The sequence below is a fragment of the Oncorhynchus nerka genome, linkage group LG12 (assembly GCF_034236695.1).
Source record: "Oncorhynchus nerka isolate Pitt River linkage group LG12, Oner_Uvic_2.0, whole genome shotgun sequence".
Lineage (NCBI taxonomy): Eukaryota > Metazoa > Chordata > Actinopteri > Salmoniformes > Salmonidae > Oncorhynchus > Oncorhynchus nerka.
The window spans coordinates 91,851,573-91,868,563 of record NC_088407.1 but is presented as its reverse complement, the minus strand read 5'-3'; the positions used below and the strand labels follow the sequence as shown (position 1 = coordinate 91,868,563).

The window sequence follows — 16,991 nt, the reverse complement described above, 5'->3', positions numbered from 1 at the left end:
AAAGAAGTGGGATGGTAAAATGTTTTCAGCGTCAACATCAACATCTCAAACCAGATATATAGAATGTCGAAGATATTTACACATATTTACATTTCTCCACTCATTACCTGTAATTATCTGCACCTGTTTGAACTCGTTACCTGTATAAAAGACACCTGTCCCACACATTCCATCAAACAGACTCCAACCTCTCCACAATGGCCAAGACCAGAGAGCTGGTCATCAGGGATAAGGACATCAGGGATACAATTTTAGACCTGTACAAGGCTGGGATGGGCTACAGGACAATAAGCAAGCAGCTTGGTGAGAAGGCAACAACTGTTGGCGCAATTATTAGAAAATGGAAGAAGTTCAAGATGACGGTCAATCACCCTCGGTATGGGGCTCCATGCAAGATCTCACCTCGTGGGGCATCAATGATCATGAGGAAGGTGAGGGATCAGCCCAGACGTACACGGCAGGACCTGGTCAATGACCTGAAGAGAGCTGGGACCACAGTCTCAAAGAAAACCATTAGTAACACACTACGCCGTCATGGATTCAAATCCTGCAGCGCAGCAAGGTCCCCCTGCTCAAGCCAGCGCATGTCCAGGCCCGTCTGAAGTTTGACAATGACCATCTGGATGATCCAGAGGAGGAATGGGAGAAGGTCATGTGGTCTGATGAGACGAAAATAGAGCTTTTTTGGTCTGAACTCCACTCGCCGTGTTTGGAGGAAGAAGAAGGATGAGTACAACCCCAAGAACACCATCCCAACCGTGAAGCATGGAGGTGGAAACATCATTCTTTGGGGATGCTTTTCTCCAAAGGGGACAGAACGACTGCACCGTATTGAGGGGAGGAAGGATGGTGCCATGTATCACGAGATCTTGGCCAACAACCTCCTTCCCTCAGTAAGAGTATTGAAGATGGGTCGTGGCTGGGTCTTCCAGCATGACAACGACCCGAATCACACAGCCATGGCAACTAAGGAGTGGCTCCGTAAGAAGCATCTCAAGGTCCTGGAGTGGCCTAGCCAGTCTCTAGACCTGAACCCAATAGAAAATCTTTGGAGGGACCTGAAAGTCCGTATTGCAGCGACAGCCCCGAATCCTGAAGGATCTGGAGAAGGTCTGTATGGAGGAGTGGGCCAAAATCCCTGCTGCAGTGTGTGCAAACCTGGTCAAGAACTACAGGAAACGTATGATCTCTGTAATTGCAAACAAAGGTTTCTGTACCAAATATTAAGTTCTGCTTTTCTGATGTATCAAATACTTATGTCATGCAATAAAATGCAAATTAAGGTACTTAAAAATCATACAATGTGATTTTCTGAATTTTTGTTTTAGATTCCGTCTCTCACAGTTGAAGTGTACCTATGATAAAAATTACAGACCTCTACATGCTTTGTAAGTAGGAAAACCTGCAAAATCGGCAGTGTATCAAATATTTGTTCTCCCCACTGTATAAGGGATCATCGACTCAATGGGTTTTGTCCAACATGTCTCTGGACCCACTCACTGTCACAGTCATACTCTGGACCTAGTTTTGTCCCATGGAATAAATGTTGTGGATCTTAATGTTTTTCCTCATAATCCTGGACTATCGGACCACCATTTTATTAAGTTTGCAATTGCAACAAATAATCTGCTCAGACCCCAACCAAGGAACATCAAAAGTCGTGCTATAAATTCACAGACAACACAAAGATTCCTTGATGTCCTTCCAGATTCCCTATGTCTACCCAAGGACGCCAGAGGACAAAAATCAGTTAACCACCTAACTGAGGAACTCAATTTAACCTTGCGCAATACCCTAGATGCAGTTGCACCCCTAAAAACTAAAAACATTTCTCATAAGAAACTAGCTCCCTGGTACACAGAAAATACCCGAGCTCTGAAGCAAGCTTCCAGAAAATTGGAACGGAAACCAAAGAGCCCTTACTGCTGCTCGATCATCCTATTTTTCTAACTTAATTGAGGAAAATAAGAACAATCCAAAATTCGTTTTTTATACTGTCTGAAAATAATCATGGCCTCTAAACCTTCAAGCTGCATACTGGACCCTATTCCAACTAAACTACTGAAAGAGCTGCTTCCTGTGCTTGGCCCTCCTATGTTGAACATAATAAACGGCTCTCTATCCACCGGATGTGTACCAAACTCACTAAAAGTGGCAGTAATAAAGCCTCTCTTGAAAAAGCCAAACCTTGACCCAGAAAATATAAAAAACTATCGGCCTATATCGAATCTTCCATTCCTCTCAAAAATTTTAGAGAAGGCTGTTGCGCAGCAACTCACTGCCTTCCTGAAGACAAATGTTACGTTCCCCAGTTTATGTGTTGTAGTTTGTGTTTGAGCATGTGTTTATTTCAGGAAATGGCTTCCTGAAATCCCTCAAGCAGCTGATTGGTCGACTCCATGGCTAATTGGAGAGCTGACCCCGCCCCCTCGTCAAGACAGCTGTCTCCAATTACCCATTCCATCTGAAGCTATATAAAAGCCAGTTCTGTTCAGGAGGAGGAGAGCTTTTTGTAGAGAGATTTTCTGAGATTTTGCGAGATTTTGCTAGAGATTTTGCTAGAGGTTGATTTTGCTGAGAGTTGGTATATTTTGTGAGTTTGTTGCTCAGATAGAGTTTATTTGATGTCGTTTGTTAGTTTGTTTGAAAATGGTTTAATATTCTGTTTCATTTGTTCCCAGGGGAGAAGGGGAAGGCACCTTGGGAGTGCTTAGGCAAGAGGCCCGCGGGCATACATATACCCGTAGCATATTCGCTGTCTAGGCACACTAGGTAAGACCTGGGCGGACCACCCCCTGTATTTTGGTTAGGGCACCAGGTGGTGCTAAATTAGGTAAGTAATGGGTAGGCAGGTAAGATAGGAGAGGGGGGGTTTTGAGATTTACTTTCTTTGCTTTGGTTCCGTCCAGCCCCTTTTCCCCATATTACCGTGTAAAGGAATAAAGTCCTTGTAAACGGTACCACGTTCTGCTTGTTGTCATTTTTACTCGCACCTACAGTCCATACCTTTTTCGCTTCACAGAGAGTTTAGTTGTAGCAGGGTGTTGCGTTCCCTCTTCATAGAGGCGTGCGTAACAACAAACAATGTATACGAAATGCTTCAGTCTGGTTTTAGACCCCATCATAGCACTGAGACTGCACTTGTGAAGGTGGTAAATGACCTTTTAATGGCATCGGACCGAGGCTCTGCATCTGTCCTCGTGCTCCTAGATCTTAGTGCTGCTTTTGATATCATCGATCACCACATTCTTTTGGAGAGATTGGAAACTCAAATTTGTCTAAACGGACAAGTTCTGGCCTGGTTTAGATCTTATCTGTCGGAAAGATATCAGTTTGTCTCTGTGAATGGTTTGTCCTCTGACAAATCAACTGTAAATTTCGGTGTTCCTCAAGGTTCCGTTTTAGGACCACTATTGTTTTCACTATATATTTTACCTCTTGGGGATGTCATTCGAAAACATAATGTTAACTTTCACTGCTATGCGGATGACACACAGCTGTACATTTCAATGAAACATGGTGAAGCCCCAAAATTGCCCTCGCTAGATGCATGTGTTTCAGACATAAAGAAGTGGATGGCTGCAAACGTTCTACTTTTAAACTCGGACAAAACAGAGATGCTTGTTTTAGGTCCCAAGAAACAAAGAGATCTTCTGTTGAAGCTAACAATTAATCTTAATGGTTATACAGTCGTCTCAAATAAAACTGTGAAGGACCTCGGCGTTACTCTGGACCCTGATCTCTCTTTAGAAGAACATATCAAGACCATTTCAAGGACAGCTTTTTTCCATCTACGTAACATTGAAAAAATCAGAAACTTTCTGGCCAAAAATGATGCAGAAAAATTAATCCATGCTTTTGCCACTTCTAGGTTAGACTACTGCAATGCTCTACTTTCCGGCTACCCGGATAAAGCACTAAATAAACTTCAGTTAGTGCTAAATACGGCTGCTAGAATCCTGACTAGAACCAAAAAAATGGATCATACTAATTCAATGCTAGCCTCCCTACACTGGCTTCCTGTCAAAGCAAGGGCTGATTTCAAGGTTTTACTGCTAACCTACAAAGCATTACATGGGCTTGCTCCTACCTATCTCTCTGATTTGGTCCTGCCGTACATATCTACACGTACGCTACGGTCACAAGACGCAGGCCTCCTAATTGTCCCTAGAATTTCTAAGCAAACAGCTGGAGGCAGGGCTTTCTCCTATAGAGCTCCATTTTTATGGAATGGTCTGCCTACCCATGTCAGAGACGCAAACTCGGTCTCAACCTTTAAGTCTTTACTGAAGACTCATCTCTTCAGTGGGTCATATGATTGAGTGTAGTCTGGCCCAGGAGTGGGAAGGTGAACGGAAAGGCTCTGTAGCAACGAACCGCCCTTGCTGTCTCTGCCTGGCCGGTTCCCCTCTTTCCACTGGGATTCTCTGCCTCTAACCCTATTACACGGGCTGAGTCACTGGCTTACTGGGGCTCTCTCATACCGTCCCTGGGAGGGGTGCGTCACCTGAGTGTGTTGAGTCATTGATGTGATCTTCCTGTCTGGGTTGGCGCCCCCCCCCCTTGGGTTGTGCCGTGGCGGAGATCTTTGTGGGCTATACTCAGCCTTGTCTCAGGATGGTAAGTTGGTGGTTGAAGATATCCCTCTAGTGGTGTGGGGGCTGTGCTTTGGCAAAGTGGGTGGGGTTATATCCTTCCTGTTTGGCCCTGTCCGGGGGTGTCCTCGGATGTGGCCACAGTGTCTCCTGACCCCTCCTGTCTCAGCTTCCAGTATTTATGCTGCACTAGTTTATGTGTCGGGTGGCTGGGGTCAGTTTGTTATATCTGGAGTACTTCTCCTGTCCTATTCGGTGTCCTGTGTGAATTTAAATGTACTCTCTCTAATTCTATCTTTCTCTCTTTCTTTCTCTCTCTCGGAGGACCTGAGCCCTAGGACCATGCCTCATGACTACCTGTGTCACACCCTGACCATAGTTTGCTTTGTATGTTTCTATGTTTTGTTTGGTCAGGGTGTGATCTGAGTGGGCATTCTATGTTGTGTGTCTAGTTTGTCTGTTTCTGTGTTTGGGCCTGATATGGTTCTCAATCAGAGACAGGTGTTAGTCATTGTCTCTGATTGGGAACCGTATTTAGGTAGCCTGGTTGGTGTTGGGGTTTTGTGGGTGATTGTCTCCTGTGTCAGTGTTTGTACCACACGGGACTGGTTTCGGGTTTTGTGGGTGATTGTCTCCTGTGTCAGTGTTTGTACCAAACGGGACAGAAGGTTTTCACATTTATTGGTTTGTAGTTCGTTCATGTATAGTTTTTCTTATTAAAAAAACATGAACTTCAACCAATCAAACTGCGTATTGGTCCGCCTCTCCTTCGACGGAAGAACCCCGTTACAACCTGACATGATGACTCCTTGCTGTCCCCAGTCCACCTGGCCGTGCTGCTGCTCCAGTTTCAACTGTTCTGCCTAATTATTATTGGACCATGCTGGTCATTTATGAACATTTGAACATCTTGGCCATGTTCTGTTATAATCTCCAACCGGCACAGCCAGAAGAGGACTGGCCACCCCACATAGCCTGGTTCCTCTCTAGGTTTCTTCCTAGGTTTTGGCCTTTCTAAGGAGTTTTTCCTAGCCACCGTGCTTCTACACCTGCATTGCTTGCTGTTTGGGGTTTTAGGCTGGGTTTCTGTATAACACTTTGAGATATCAGCTGATGTACGAAGGGCTATATAAATCAATTTGATTTGATTTGATCATCTACCATATGAAGCACAACTCCTGCCCTAACTCTACCCCTGTGTCAATTTCAAATAACACATTAAGTCTAAACGCAATTTAATTCAGTCTAAACTTAATTTAACTCTAACCGTGTGTCTCCGAATGAGAGCAGTTTTTCTGCCTTAGAGAACATACATTTGAATTAATTTAATTTATTTTTAATTAATGTGTTGCGCTGCTAATAAAAAAAAGAGGTAATTGTTTTCTTTCATTTTATCGCCAGCTGCTGAGACTGTTGCTCTGTGAAAACATTCCTTCTGCCTCCAGACTGCTGCTCTGTGAAAACATTCCTTCTGCCTCCAGACTGTTGCTCTGTGAAAACATTCCTTCTGCCTCCAGACTGTTGCTCTGTGAAAGCATTCCTTCTGCCTCCAGACTGCTGCTCTGTGAAAACATTCCTTCTGCCTCCTCCAGACTGTTGCTCTGTGAAAACATTCCTTCTGCCTCCAGACTGTTGCTCTGTGAAAACATTCCTTCTGCCTCTAGACTGCTGCTTCAGCATGAAGAGGCTCTACTGGGCTCACAGAGAGTCAGTTAGCATGAAGAGGCTCTACTGGGCTCACAGAGAGTCAGCCAGCATGAAGAGGCTCTACTAGGCCCCCAGAGAGTCAGTTAGCATGAAGAGGCTCTACTGGGCTCACAGAGAGTCAGTTAGCATGAAGAGGCTCTACTGGGCCCCCAGAGAGTCAGTCAGCATGAAGAGGCTCTACTGGGCTCACAGAGAGTCAGTCAGCATGAAGAGGCTCTACTGGGCTCACAGAGAGTCAGTCAGCATGAAGAGGCTCTACTGGGCCCCCAGAGAGTCAGCCAGCATGAAGAGGCTCTACTAGGCTCACAGAGAGTCAGTCAGCATGAAGAGGCTCTACTGGGCTCACAGAGAGTCAGTCAGCATGAAGAGGCTCTACTGGGCTCACAGAGAGTCAGTCAGCGTGAAGAGGCTCTACTAGGCCCCCAGAGAGTCAGTCAGCATGAAGAGGCTCTACTAGGCTCACAGAGAGTCAGTCAGCATGAAGAGGCTCTACTGGGCTCACAGAGAGTCAGTCAGCATGAAGAGGCTCTACTGGGCTCACAGAGAGTCAGTCAGCATGAAGAGGCTCTACTGGGCTCACAGAGAGTCAGTCAGCATGAAGATACTCTACTGGGCTCACAGAGAGTCAGTCAGCATGAAGATGCTCTACTGGGCTCACAGAGAGTCAGTCAGCATGAAGAGGCTCTACTGGGCTCACAGAGAGTCAGCCTGCATTGCAAACCGTACCCTATTCTCTACATAGTGCACAGCATTTGACCAGGCCCCAAAGGGTTTGGATTAACGTAGGGCACTATACAGAGAATAGGGTTCCATTTGGGATCACAGTCTATAGAGCTCACAGAGAGAGAGACTGGTTGAACAGGTCTATAGAGCTCACAGAGAGAGAGAGAGAGACTGGTTGAACAGGTCTATAGAGCTCACAGAGAGAGAGAGACTGGTTGAACAAGTCTATAGAGCTCACAGAGAGAGAGAGAGACTGGTTGAACAGGTCTATAGAGCTCACAGAGAGAGCGAGAGAGAGACTGGTTGAACAGGTCTATAGAGCTCACAGAGAGAGAGAGAGACTGGTTGAACAGGTCTATACCTCCAGTTTATAGTTTATTGACTGACTGGTTTAACAGGTCTATACCTCCAGTTTATAGTTTATTGACTGACTGGTTTAACTTCTTGAGTGTAGGGGGCAGGATTTTCGTTTTTGGCAACAAAAAAAAACCCATTTGAAACGGTCTATTTCTCAGGCCCAGAAACTAGAATATGCATATAATTGTCAGATTAGGATATGAAACACTCGAAAGTTTCCAAAACGGTCAAAATATTGTCTGAGTATAACAGAACTGATATTGCAGGCGAAAACCTGAGGAAAATCCAACCCAGAAGTGGCTTCTATTTTGAAAGCTCCCATGTTCCATAGCCTGCCTTCGCTCCATTTAAAGAGATATCAACCAGATTCCTTTTCCTATGGCTTCCTGAAGGTGTCAACAGTCTTTAGACATAGTTTCAGGCTTTTATTTTGAAAAAATGAGCGAGAAAGATCACTTCGCGTCAGTGGATGGCTGGGTGTTCGCAGAGTTTTGCTTGCGCAACAGAGCGACAGTCTGGTTTATATATTATCGATTATATATTTTAAAAACAACCTGAGGATTGATTATAAAAAGCGTTTCACATGTTTCCGTGGACATTACGGATACTATTTGGAATTTTCATCTGCGATGTCGTGACCGCTCGAGCCTGTGGATTTCTGAACATAACGCGCCAAACAAATGGAGGTATTTTGTATATAAAAATAATCTTTATGGAACAAAAGGAACATTTATTGTGTAACTGGGAGTCTCGTGAGTGCAAACATCCGAAGATCATCAAATGTAAGCGATTTCATTGATTGCTTTTCTGACTTTCGTGACCAATCTACTTGGCTGCTAGGTGTTTGTAATATTTTGTCTACTGAGAGAGATGTTCTTACATAAACGCTTGTTATGCTTTCGCCAAAAAGCTGTGTTGAAATCTGACACGCCAGGTGGATTAACAACAAGCTAAGCTGTGTTTTGCTATATTGCACTTGTGATTTCATGAAAATTAAATATGTTTAGTAATTTAATTTGTATTTGGCGCGCTGCCTGTAGATTTTAACTCCAACCCTGTTCCTGGAGAGGAACCCTCCTGGAGGTTTGTAGAATTGGTGTAGTTGACGTTGATATAGACTACTATTGTATATCATAGTAGTAGTACTACTACTACTGTAGTATATCATACAACTACTACTACTATTACTACTGTAATATATTACTGTAGTAATACTACTGTAGTATATTACACTACTACTACTGCTACTACTTTAGTATATTACTCTACTAATACTACTGCATGTTGACATATACTTCTGTAGTATATTACACAACTATTACTACTACTGTAGTATATTACAATACTACTTCTACTACTACTGTATATTGATATATACTATTGTAGTATATTACACTACTACTACTACTACTACTACTGTAGTATATCACACTACTACTACTACTACTGTAGTATATTACACTACTACTACTAATGTAGTATATTACACTACTACTACTAATGTAGTATATTACACTACTACTACTAATGTAGTATATTACACTACTACTACTACTACTGTAGTATATTACACTACTACTACTACTGTAGTATATTACACTACTACTACTAATGTAGTATATCACACTACTACTACTAATGTAGTATATTACACTACTACTACTAATGCAGTATATTACACTACTACTACTACTACTGTAGTATATTACACTACTACTACTAATGTAGTATATTACACTACTACAACTAATGTAGTATATCACACTACTACTACTGTAGTATATTACATCACTACTACTACTACTGTAGTATATTACACTACTACTACTAATGTAGTATATCACACTACTACTACTAATGTAGTATATCACACTACTACTACTACTGTAGTATATTACACTACTACTACTAATGTAGTATATTACACTACTACTACTAATGTAGTATATTACACTACTACTACTAATGTAGTATACCACACTACTACTGTAGTATATTACATCACTACTACTACTACTGTAGTATATTACATCACTACTACTACTACTGTAGTATATCACACTACTACTACTGTAGTATATTACACTACTACTGTAGTATATTACACTACTACTACTACTAATGTAGTATATCACACTACTACTACTGTAGTATATTACATCACTACTACTGTATATTGATATAGAGATGGTCGTCTTGCTTCGCGTTCTCAGGAAACTTTGCAGTAGTTCGTTTTTTAAAGTTTTATTTCTCACATTGTTACCCCAGGAAATCTGAAGTCTTATTAAATACAGCCAGGAGGAACTATTGGATATAAGAGCAACGTCAACTTACCAACATTACGACCAAGAATACAACTTTCCCAAAGCGGGTCGTCTGTTTGGACCACCACCCAGGACAATGGCTCAGATCCTTTGTTCTTACACACATGCCTGGACACAGCCCTTAGCCGTGGTATATTGGCCATATACCACAAACCCCCGAGGACCCTTATTGCTGTTATAAACTGGTTACCAACGTAATTAGAACAGTAAAAATACATGGTTTGTCATACCCGTGGTATATGGTCCCAGCCAATCAGCATTCAGGGCTCAAACCACCCAGTTTATAATTTTGTATAATTCTGCATGCAGAGTCTCAATTGGGTGTTTGTGTCACATCTGCTCCTGCTACACCCCCTAGTGGACATCCGGTGTCTCCTTGACCTGCAGCCATTCCCCTAGTTCTCTCTCCTTCTTCTTCTCTCTGTGTGTGGGATTATGTGGTTAGAGACAGGTGTGCAGGAGTCAGAGCAGTTCCCCACCAGCTGCAACTCGTTCCACAATCAAGACCTCTACAAATACTCAGTCCTACCATTTCCACTCTGCCGGATCGTAATCTCCGTTCAGTCAGTCATGCTGAATGTGTTTTTATTTAAGATCGTGTTTCCCTGCCTGATGCTGTTTCTCCTCTCCCTGCCTGATGCTGTTACTCCTCTCCCTGCCTGATGCTGTTTCTCCTCTCCCTGCCTGATGCTGTTACTCCTCTCCCTGCCTGATGCTGTTTCTCCTCTCCCTGCCTGATGCTGTTACTCCTCTCCCTGCCTGATGCTGTTACTCCTCTCCCTGCCTGATGCTGTTACTCCTCTCCCTGCCTGATGCTGTTACTCCTCTCCCTGCCTGATGCTGTTACTCCTCTCCCTGCCTGATGCTGTTTCTCCTCTCCCTGCCTGCTGTTACTCCTCTCCCTGCCTGATGCTGTTACTCCTCTCCCTGCCTGATGCTGTTTCTCCTTTCCCTGCCTGCTGTTTCTCCTCTCCCTGCCTGATGCTGTTACTCCTCTCCCTGCCTGATGCTGTTACTCCTCTCCCTGCCTGATGCTGTTTCTCCTCTCCCTGCCTGATGCTGTTACTCCTCTCCCTGCCTGATGCTGTTTCTCCTCTCCCTGCCTGATGCTGTTTCTCCTCTCCCTGCCTGATGCTGTTACTCCTCTCCCTGCCTGATGCTGTTACTCCTCTCCCTGCCTGATGCTGTATCTCCTCTCCCTGCCTGATGCTGTTACTCCTCTCCCTGCCTGATGCTGTTACTCCTCTCCCTGCCTGATGCTGTTACTCCTCTCCTGCCTGATGCTGTTACTCCTCTCCCTGCCTGATGCTGTTACTCCTCTCCCTGCCTGATGCTGTTTCTCCTCTCCCTGCCTGATGCTGTTTCTCCTCTCCCTGCCTGATGCTGTTACTCCTCTCCCTGCCTGATGCTGTTACTCCTCTCCCTGCCTGATGCTGTTACTCCTCTCCCTGCCTGATGCTGTTACTCCTCTCCCTGCCTGATGCTGTTACTCCTCTCCCTGCCTGATGCTGTTACTCCTCTCCCTGCCTGATGCTGTTACTCCTCTCCCTGCCTGATGCTGTTACTCCTCTCCCTGCCTGATGCTGTTTCTCCTCTCCCTGCCTGATGCTGTTACTCCTCTCCCTGCCTGATGCTGTTTCTCCTCTCCCTGCCTGATGCTGTTTCTCCTCTCCCTGCCTGATGCTGTTACTCCTCTCCCTGCCTGATGCTGTTACTCCTCTCCCTGCCTGATGCTGTTACTCCTCTCCCTGCCTGCTGTTTCTCCTCTCCCTGCCTGATGCTGTTTCTCCTCTCCCTGCCTGATGCTGTTTCTCCTCTCCCTGCCTGCTGTTTCTCCTCTCCCTGCCTGATGCTGTTTCTCCTCTCCCTGCCTGATGCTGTTTCTCCTCTCCCTGCCTGATGCTGTTACTCCTCTCCCTGCCTGATGCTGTTACTCCTCTCCCTGCCTGATGCTGTTACTCCTCTCCCTGCCTGCTGTTACTCCTCTCCCTGCCTGATGCTGTTACTCCTCTCCCTGCCTGATGCTGTTTCTCCTCTCCCTGCCTGATGCTGTTTCTCCTCTCCCTGCCTGATGCTGTTACTCCTCTCCCTGCCTGCTGTTACTCCTCTCCCTGCCTGATGCTGTTACTCCTCTCCCTGCCTGCTGTTACTCCTCTCCCTGCCTGATGCTGTTACTCCTCTCCCTGCCTGCTGTTACTCCTCTCCCTGCCTGCTGTTACTCCTCTCCCTGCCTGATGCTGTTTCTCCTCTCCCTGCCTGATGCTGTTACTCCTCTCCCTGCCTGCTGTTACTCCTCTCCCTGCCTGATGCTGTTTCTCCTCTCCCTGCCTGCTGTTACTCCTCTCCCTGCCTGATGCTGTTACTCCTCTCCCTGCCTGATGCTGTTTCTCCTATCCCTGCCTGCTGTTACTCCCCTCCCTGCCTGATGCTGTTTCTCCTCTCCCTGCCTGCTGTTACTCCTCTCCCTGCCTGCTGTTACTCCTCTCCCTGCCTGATGCTGTTACTCCTCTCCCTGCCTGCTGTTTCTCCTCTCCCTGCCTGATGCTGTTTCTCCTCTCCCTGCCTGATGCTGTTACTCCTCTCCCTGCCTGCTGTTACTCCTCTCCCTGCCTGATGCTGTTACTCCTCTCCCTGCCTGATGCTGTTACTCCTCTCCCTGCCTGATGCTGTTACTCCTCTCCCTGCCTGCTGTTTCTCCTCTCCCTGCCTGATGCTGTTTCTCCTCTCCCTGCCTGATGCTGTTACTCCTCTCCCTGCCTGATGCTGTTACTCCTCTCCCTGCCTGCTGTTTCTCCTCTCCCTGCCTGCTGTTACTCCTCTCCCTGCCTGATGCTGTTACTCCTCTCCCTGCCTGATGCTGTTACTCCTCTCCCTGCCTGCTGTTTCTCCTCTCCCTGCCTGCTGTTTCTCCTCTCCCTGCCTGATGCTGTTACTCCTCTCCCTGCCTGATGCTGTTACTCCTCTCCCTGCCTGATGCTGTTACTCCTCTCCCTGCCTGATGCTGTTTCTCCTCTCCCTGCCTGATGCTGTTTCTCCTCTCCCTGCCTGCTGTTTCTCCTCTCCCTGCCTGATGCTGTTTCTCCTCTCCCTGCCTGATGCTGTTACTCCTCTCCCTGCCTGATGCTGTTACTCCTCTCCCTGCCTGCTGTTTCTCCTCTCCCTGCCTGCTGTTACTCCTCTCCCTGCCTGGTGCTGTTACTCCTCTCCCTGCCTGATGCTGTTACTCCTCTCCCTGCCTGCTGTTTCCCCTCTCCCTGCCTGATGCTGTTACTCCTCTCCCTGCCTGATGCTGTTACTCCTCTCCCTGCCTGATGCTGTTACTCCTCTCCCTGCCTGATGCTGTTACTCCTCTCCCTGCCTGATGCTGTTACTCCTCTCCCTGCCTGCTGTTTCTCCTCTCCCTGCCTGCTGTTACTCCTCTCCCTGCCTGATGCTGTTACTCCTCTCCCTGCCTGATGCTGTTTCTCCTCTCCCTGCCTGATGCTGTTTCTCCTCTCCCTGCCTGCTGTTTCTCCTCTCCCTGCCTGATGCTGTTACTCCTCTCCCTGCCTGATGCTGTTTCTCCTCTCCCTGCCTGATGCTGTTACTCCTCTCCCTGCCTGATGCTGTTACTCCTCTCCCTGCCTGCTGTTTCTCCTCTCCCTGCCTGATGCTGTTTCTCCTCTCCCTGCCTGATGCTGTTACTCCTCTCCCTGCCTGATGCTGTTACTCCTCTCCCTGCCTGCTGTTTCTCCTCTCCCTGCCTGATGCTGTTACTCCTCTCCCTGCCTGATGCTGTTTCTCCTCTCCCTGCCTGATGCTGTTACTCCTCTCCCTGCCTGATGCTGTTACTCCTCTCCCTGCCTGATGCTGTTACTCCTCTCCCTGCCTGATGCTGTTACTCCTCTCCCTGCCTGATGCTGTTACTCCTCTCCCTGCCTGCTGTTACTCCTCTCCCTGCCTGATGCTGTTACTCCTCTCCCTGCCTGCTGCTGTTACTCCTCTCCCTGCCTGATGCTGTTTCTCCTCTCCCTGCCTGATGCTGTATCTCCTCTCCCTGCCTGATGCTGTTTCTCCTCTCCCTGCCTGATGCTGTTACTCCTCTCCCTGCCTGCTGTTACTCCTCTCCCTGCCTGATGCTGTTTCTCCTCTCCCTGCCTGCTGTTACTCCTCTCCCTGCCTGATGCTGTTACTCCTCTCCCTGCCTGCTGTTACTCCTCTCCCTGCCTGATGCTGTTACTCCTCTCCCTGCCTGCTGTTTCTCCTCTCCCTGCCTGCTGTTTCTCCTCTCCCTGCCTGCTGTTTCTCCTCTCCCTGCCTGCTGTTTCTCCTCTCCCTGCCTGCTGTTTCTCCTCTCCCTGCCTGCTGTTTCTCCTCTCCCTGCCTGCTGTTTCTCCTCTCCCTGCCTGATGCTGTTTCTCCTCTCCCTGCCTGATGCTGTTACTCCTCTCCCTGCCTGATGCTGTTTCTCCTCTCCCTGCCTGATGCTGTTACTCCTCTCCCTGCCTGATGCTGTTTCTCCTCTCCCTGCCTGATGCTGTTACTCCTCTCCCTGCCTGATGCTGTTTCTCCTCTCCCCGCCTGATGCTGTTACTCCTCTCCCTGCCTGATGCTGTTTCTCCTCTCCCTGCCTGATGCTGTTACTCCTCTCCCTGCCTGATGCTGTTACTCCTCTCCCTGCCTGTTGTTTCTCCTCTCCCTGCCTGATGCTGTTACTCCTCTCCCTGCCTGCTGTTTCTCCTCTCCCTGCCTGCTGTTACTCCTCTCCCTGCCTGATGCTGTTACTCCTCTCCCTGCCTGCTGTTTCTCCTCTCCCTGCCTGATGCTGTTTCTCCTCTCCCTGCCTGCTGTTACTCCTCTCCCTGCCTGATGCTGTTACTCCTCTCCCTGCCTGATGCTGTTTCTCCTCTCCCTGCCTGATGCTGTTTCTCCTCTCCCTGCCTGATGCTGTTTCTCCTCTCCCTGCCTGATGCTGTTTCTCCTCTCCCTGCCTGCTGTTTCTCCTCTCCCTGCCTGATGCTGTTACTCCTCTCCCTGCCTGATGCTGTTACTCCTCTCCCTGCCTGATGCTGTTTCTCCTCTCCCTGCCTGATGCTGTTTCTCCTCTCCCTGCCTGATGCTGTTTCTCCTCTCCCTGCCTGCTGTTTCTCCTCTCCCTGCCTGATGCTGTTACTCCTCTCCCTGCCTGATGCTGTTTCTCCTCTCCCTGCAGTTTTGCTGCTCTGACTCTGGTTCCCGTCTCCTGTTCCACATCTCACCACCCTGCTTCTCTGTTCTGAATTCAACGCATCATCACTCCCTTGGATTCCCCTCCTCTGGACCTGTTAACCCTGTCTCAACCCACTCCAACCTCAGCCTCTACATCTGGTTGATGGGACATGATTTGGAAAGGCACACACCTGTCTATTTAAGGTCCCACAGTTGAAAGTGCATGTCAGTAAAAACCCAGCCTCTGTTGCTGTTTCAGAGTTCTGTACTATCTCTCTCTCCCTCTCTCTCTCTGTCTCTCTCTCTGTCTCTCTCTCTCTCTCTCTCTCTCTCTCTCTCTCTCTCTCTCTCCCCTCTCTCTCATTGGGGCTTTATTGGCATGGGAAACGTGTTTACATTGCCAAAGCAAATGAAACAACGAAAGTGATAAGATGCAAAACAACATCAACAAAACACTATTAGAAAAGAAGAGTAAACATTGCAGTCGCAAGGTAAATAAACAGATAAATATTGTTGTTATTTACGTTGTTTGTGCTCCGCTAGTTGCCCTTTTGTCATGGCAACGGGCTAGTTGCCCTTTTGTCATGGCAACGGGCTAGTTGCCCTTTTGTCATGGCAACGGGCTAGTTGCCCTTTTCTCATGGCAACGGGCTAGTTGCCCTTTTGTCATGGCAACGGGCTAGTTGCCCTTTTCTCATGGCAACGGGCTACACATCCAGCTGCTGTGCACAACAGATATGGGATTTGTTTTTCAAATTCTATGTGGGTCTGAGTGTCATTGAGGGGTGTCAGTGAGGGGTGTCAGTGAGGGGTGTCAGTGAGGGGAGTCAGTGAGGGGTGTCAGTGAGGGGTGTCAGTGAGGGGAGTCAGTGAGGGGTGTCAGTGAGGGGTGTCAGTGAGGGGAGTCAGTGAGGGGAGTCAGTGAGGGGTGTCAGTGAGGGTGTCAGTGAGGGGAGTCAGTGAGGGGTGTCAGTGAGGGGTGTCAGTGAGGGTGTCAGTGAGGAGTCAGTGAGGGGTGCCAGTGAGGGGTGTCAGTAGGGGAGTCAGTGAGGGTGTCAGTGAGGGTCAGTGAGGGTGTCAGTAAGGGTGTCAGTGAGGGGTGCCAGTGGGTGCCAGTGAGGTGAGTCAGTGAGGGTGTCAGTAGGGGAGTCAGTGAGGGGTGTCAGTAGGGGGAGTCAGTGAGGGTCAGTGAGGGGTGTCAGTGAGGGTGTCAGTGAGAGGAGTCAGTGAGGGGTGTCAGTGAGGGGTGTCAGTGAGGGTGTCAGTGAGGGTGTTAGTGAGGGTGTGGGGTGTCAGTGAGGGGTGTCAGTGAGGGGTGTCAGTGAGAGGAGTCAGTGAGGGTGTCAGTGAGGGGGTGTCAGTGAGGGAGTCAGTGAGGGAGTCAGTGAGGGTGTGGGGTGTCAGTGAGGGGGCCAGTGAGGGAGTCAGTGAGGGTGTCAGTGAGGGAGTCAGTGAGGGTGTCAGTGAGGGAGTCAGTGAGGGTGTCAGTGAGGGAGTCAGTGAGGGGTGTCAGTGAGGTGTGTCAGTGAGGGGTGTCAGTGAGGGGTGTCAGTAGGGGAGTCAGTGAGGGTGTCAGTAGGGAGTCAGTGAGGGGTGTCAGTGAGGGTCAGTGAGGGTGTCAGTAAGGGTGTCAGTGAGGGTGCCAGTAGGGGTGTCAGTGAGGTGAGTCAGTGAGGGTGTCAGTAGGGGAGTCAGTGAGGGTGTCAGTAGGGGGAGTCAGTGAGGGTCAGTGAGGGGTGTCAGTGAGAGGAGTCAGTGAGGGGTGTCAGTGAGGGGTGTCAGTGAGGGTGTGTCAGTGAGGGGTGTCAGTGAGGGTGTTAGTGAGGGGTGTGGGGTGTCAGTGAGGGTGTCAGTGAGGGAGTCAGTGAGGGAGTCAGTGAGGGTGTCAGTGAGGGGAGTCAGTAGGGAGTCAGTGAGAGGAGTCAGTGAGGGGTGTCAGTGAGGGTGTCAGTGAGGGGTGTCAGTGAGGGTGTCAGTGAGGGGAGTCAGTGAGGGAGTCAGTGAGGGGTGTCAGTGAGGGTGTCAGTAAGAGGAGTCAGTGAGGGTGTCAGTGAGGGTGTCAGTGAGGGTGTCAGTGAGGGGTGTTAGTGAGGGGTGT

At 48.1% G+C, this 16,991-nt stretch overlaps 1 protein-coding gene across 1 annotated transcript in view; it reads left to right on the top strand.

The window, feature by feature from the left end:
- Positions 1-908: 908 nt before the first annotated feature.
- LOC115115822 (small proline-rich protein 3-like) overlaps positions 909-16,991 on the top strand; it is a 29,728-nt gene continuing 13,645 nt past the window's right edge. Inside the window, exon 1 of the mRNA XM_065025043.1 lies at positions 909-998. Within this exon, the coding sequence (XP_064881115.1) occupies positions 909-998 (90 nt within the window). The remainder of the gene's footprint in view (positions 999-16,991) is intronic.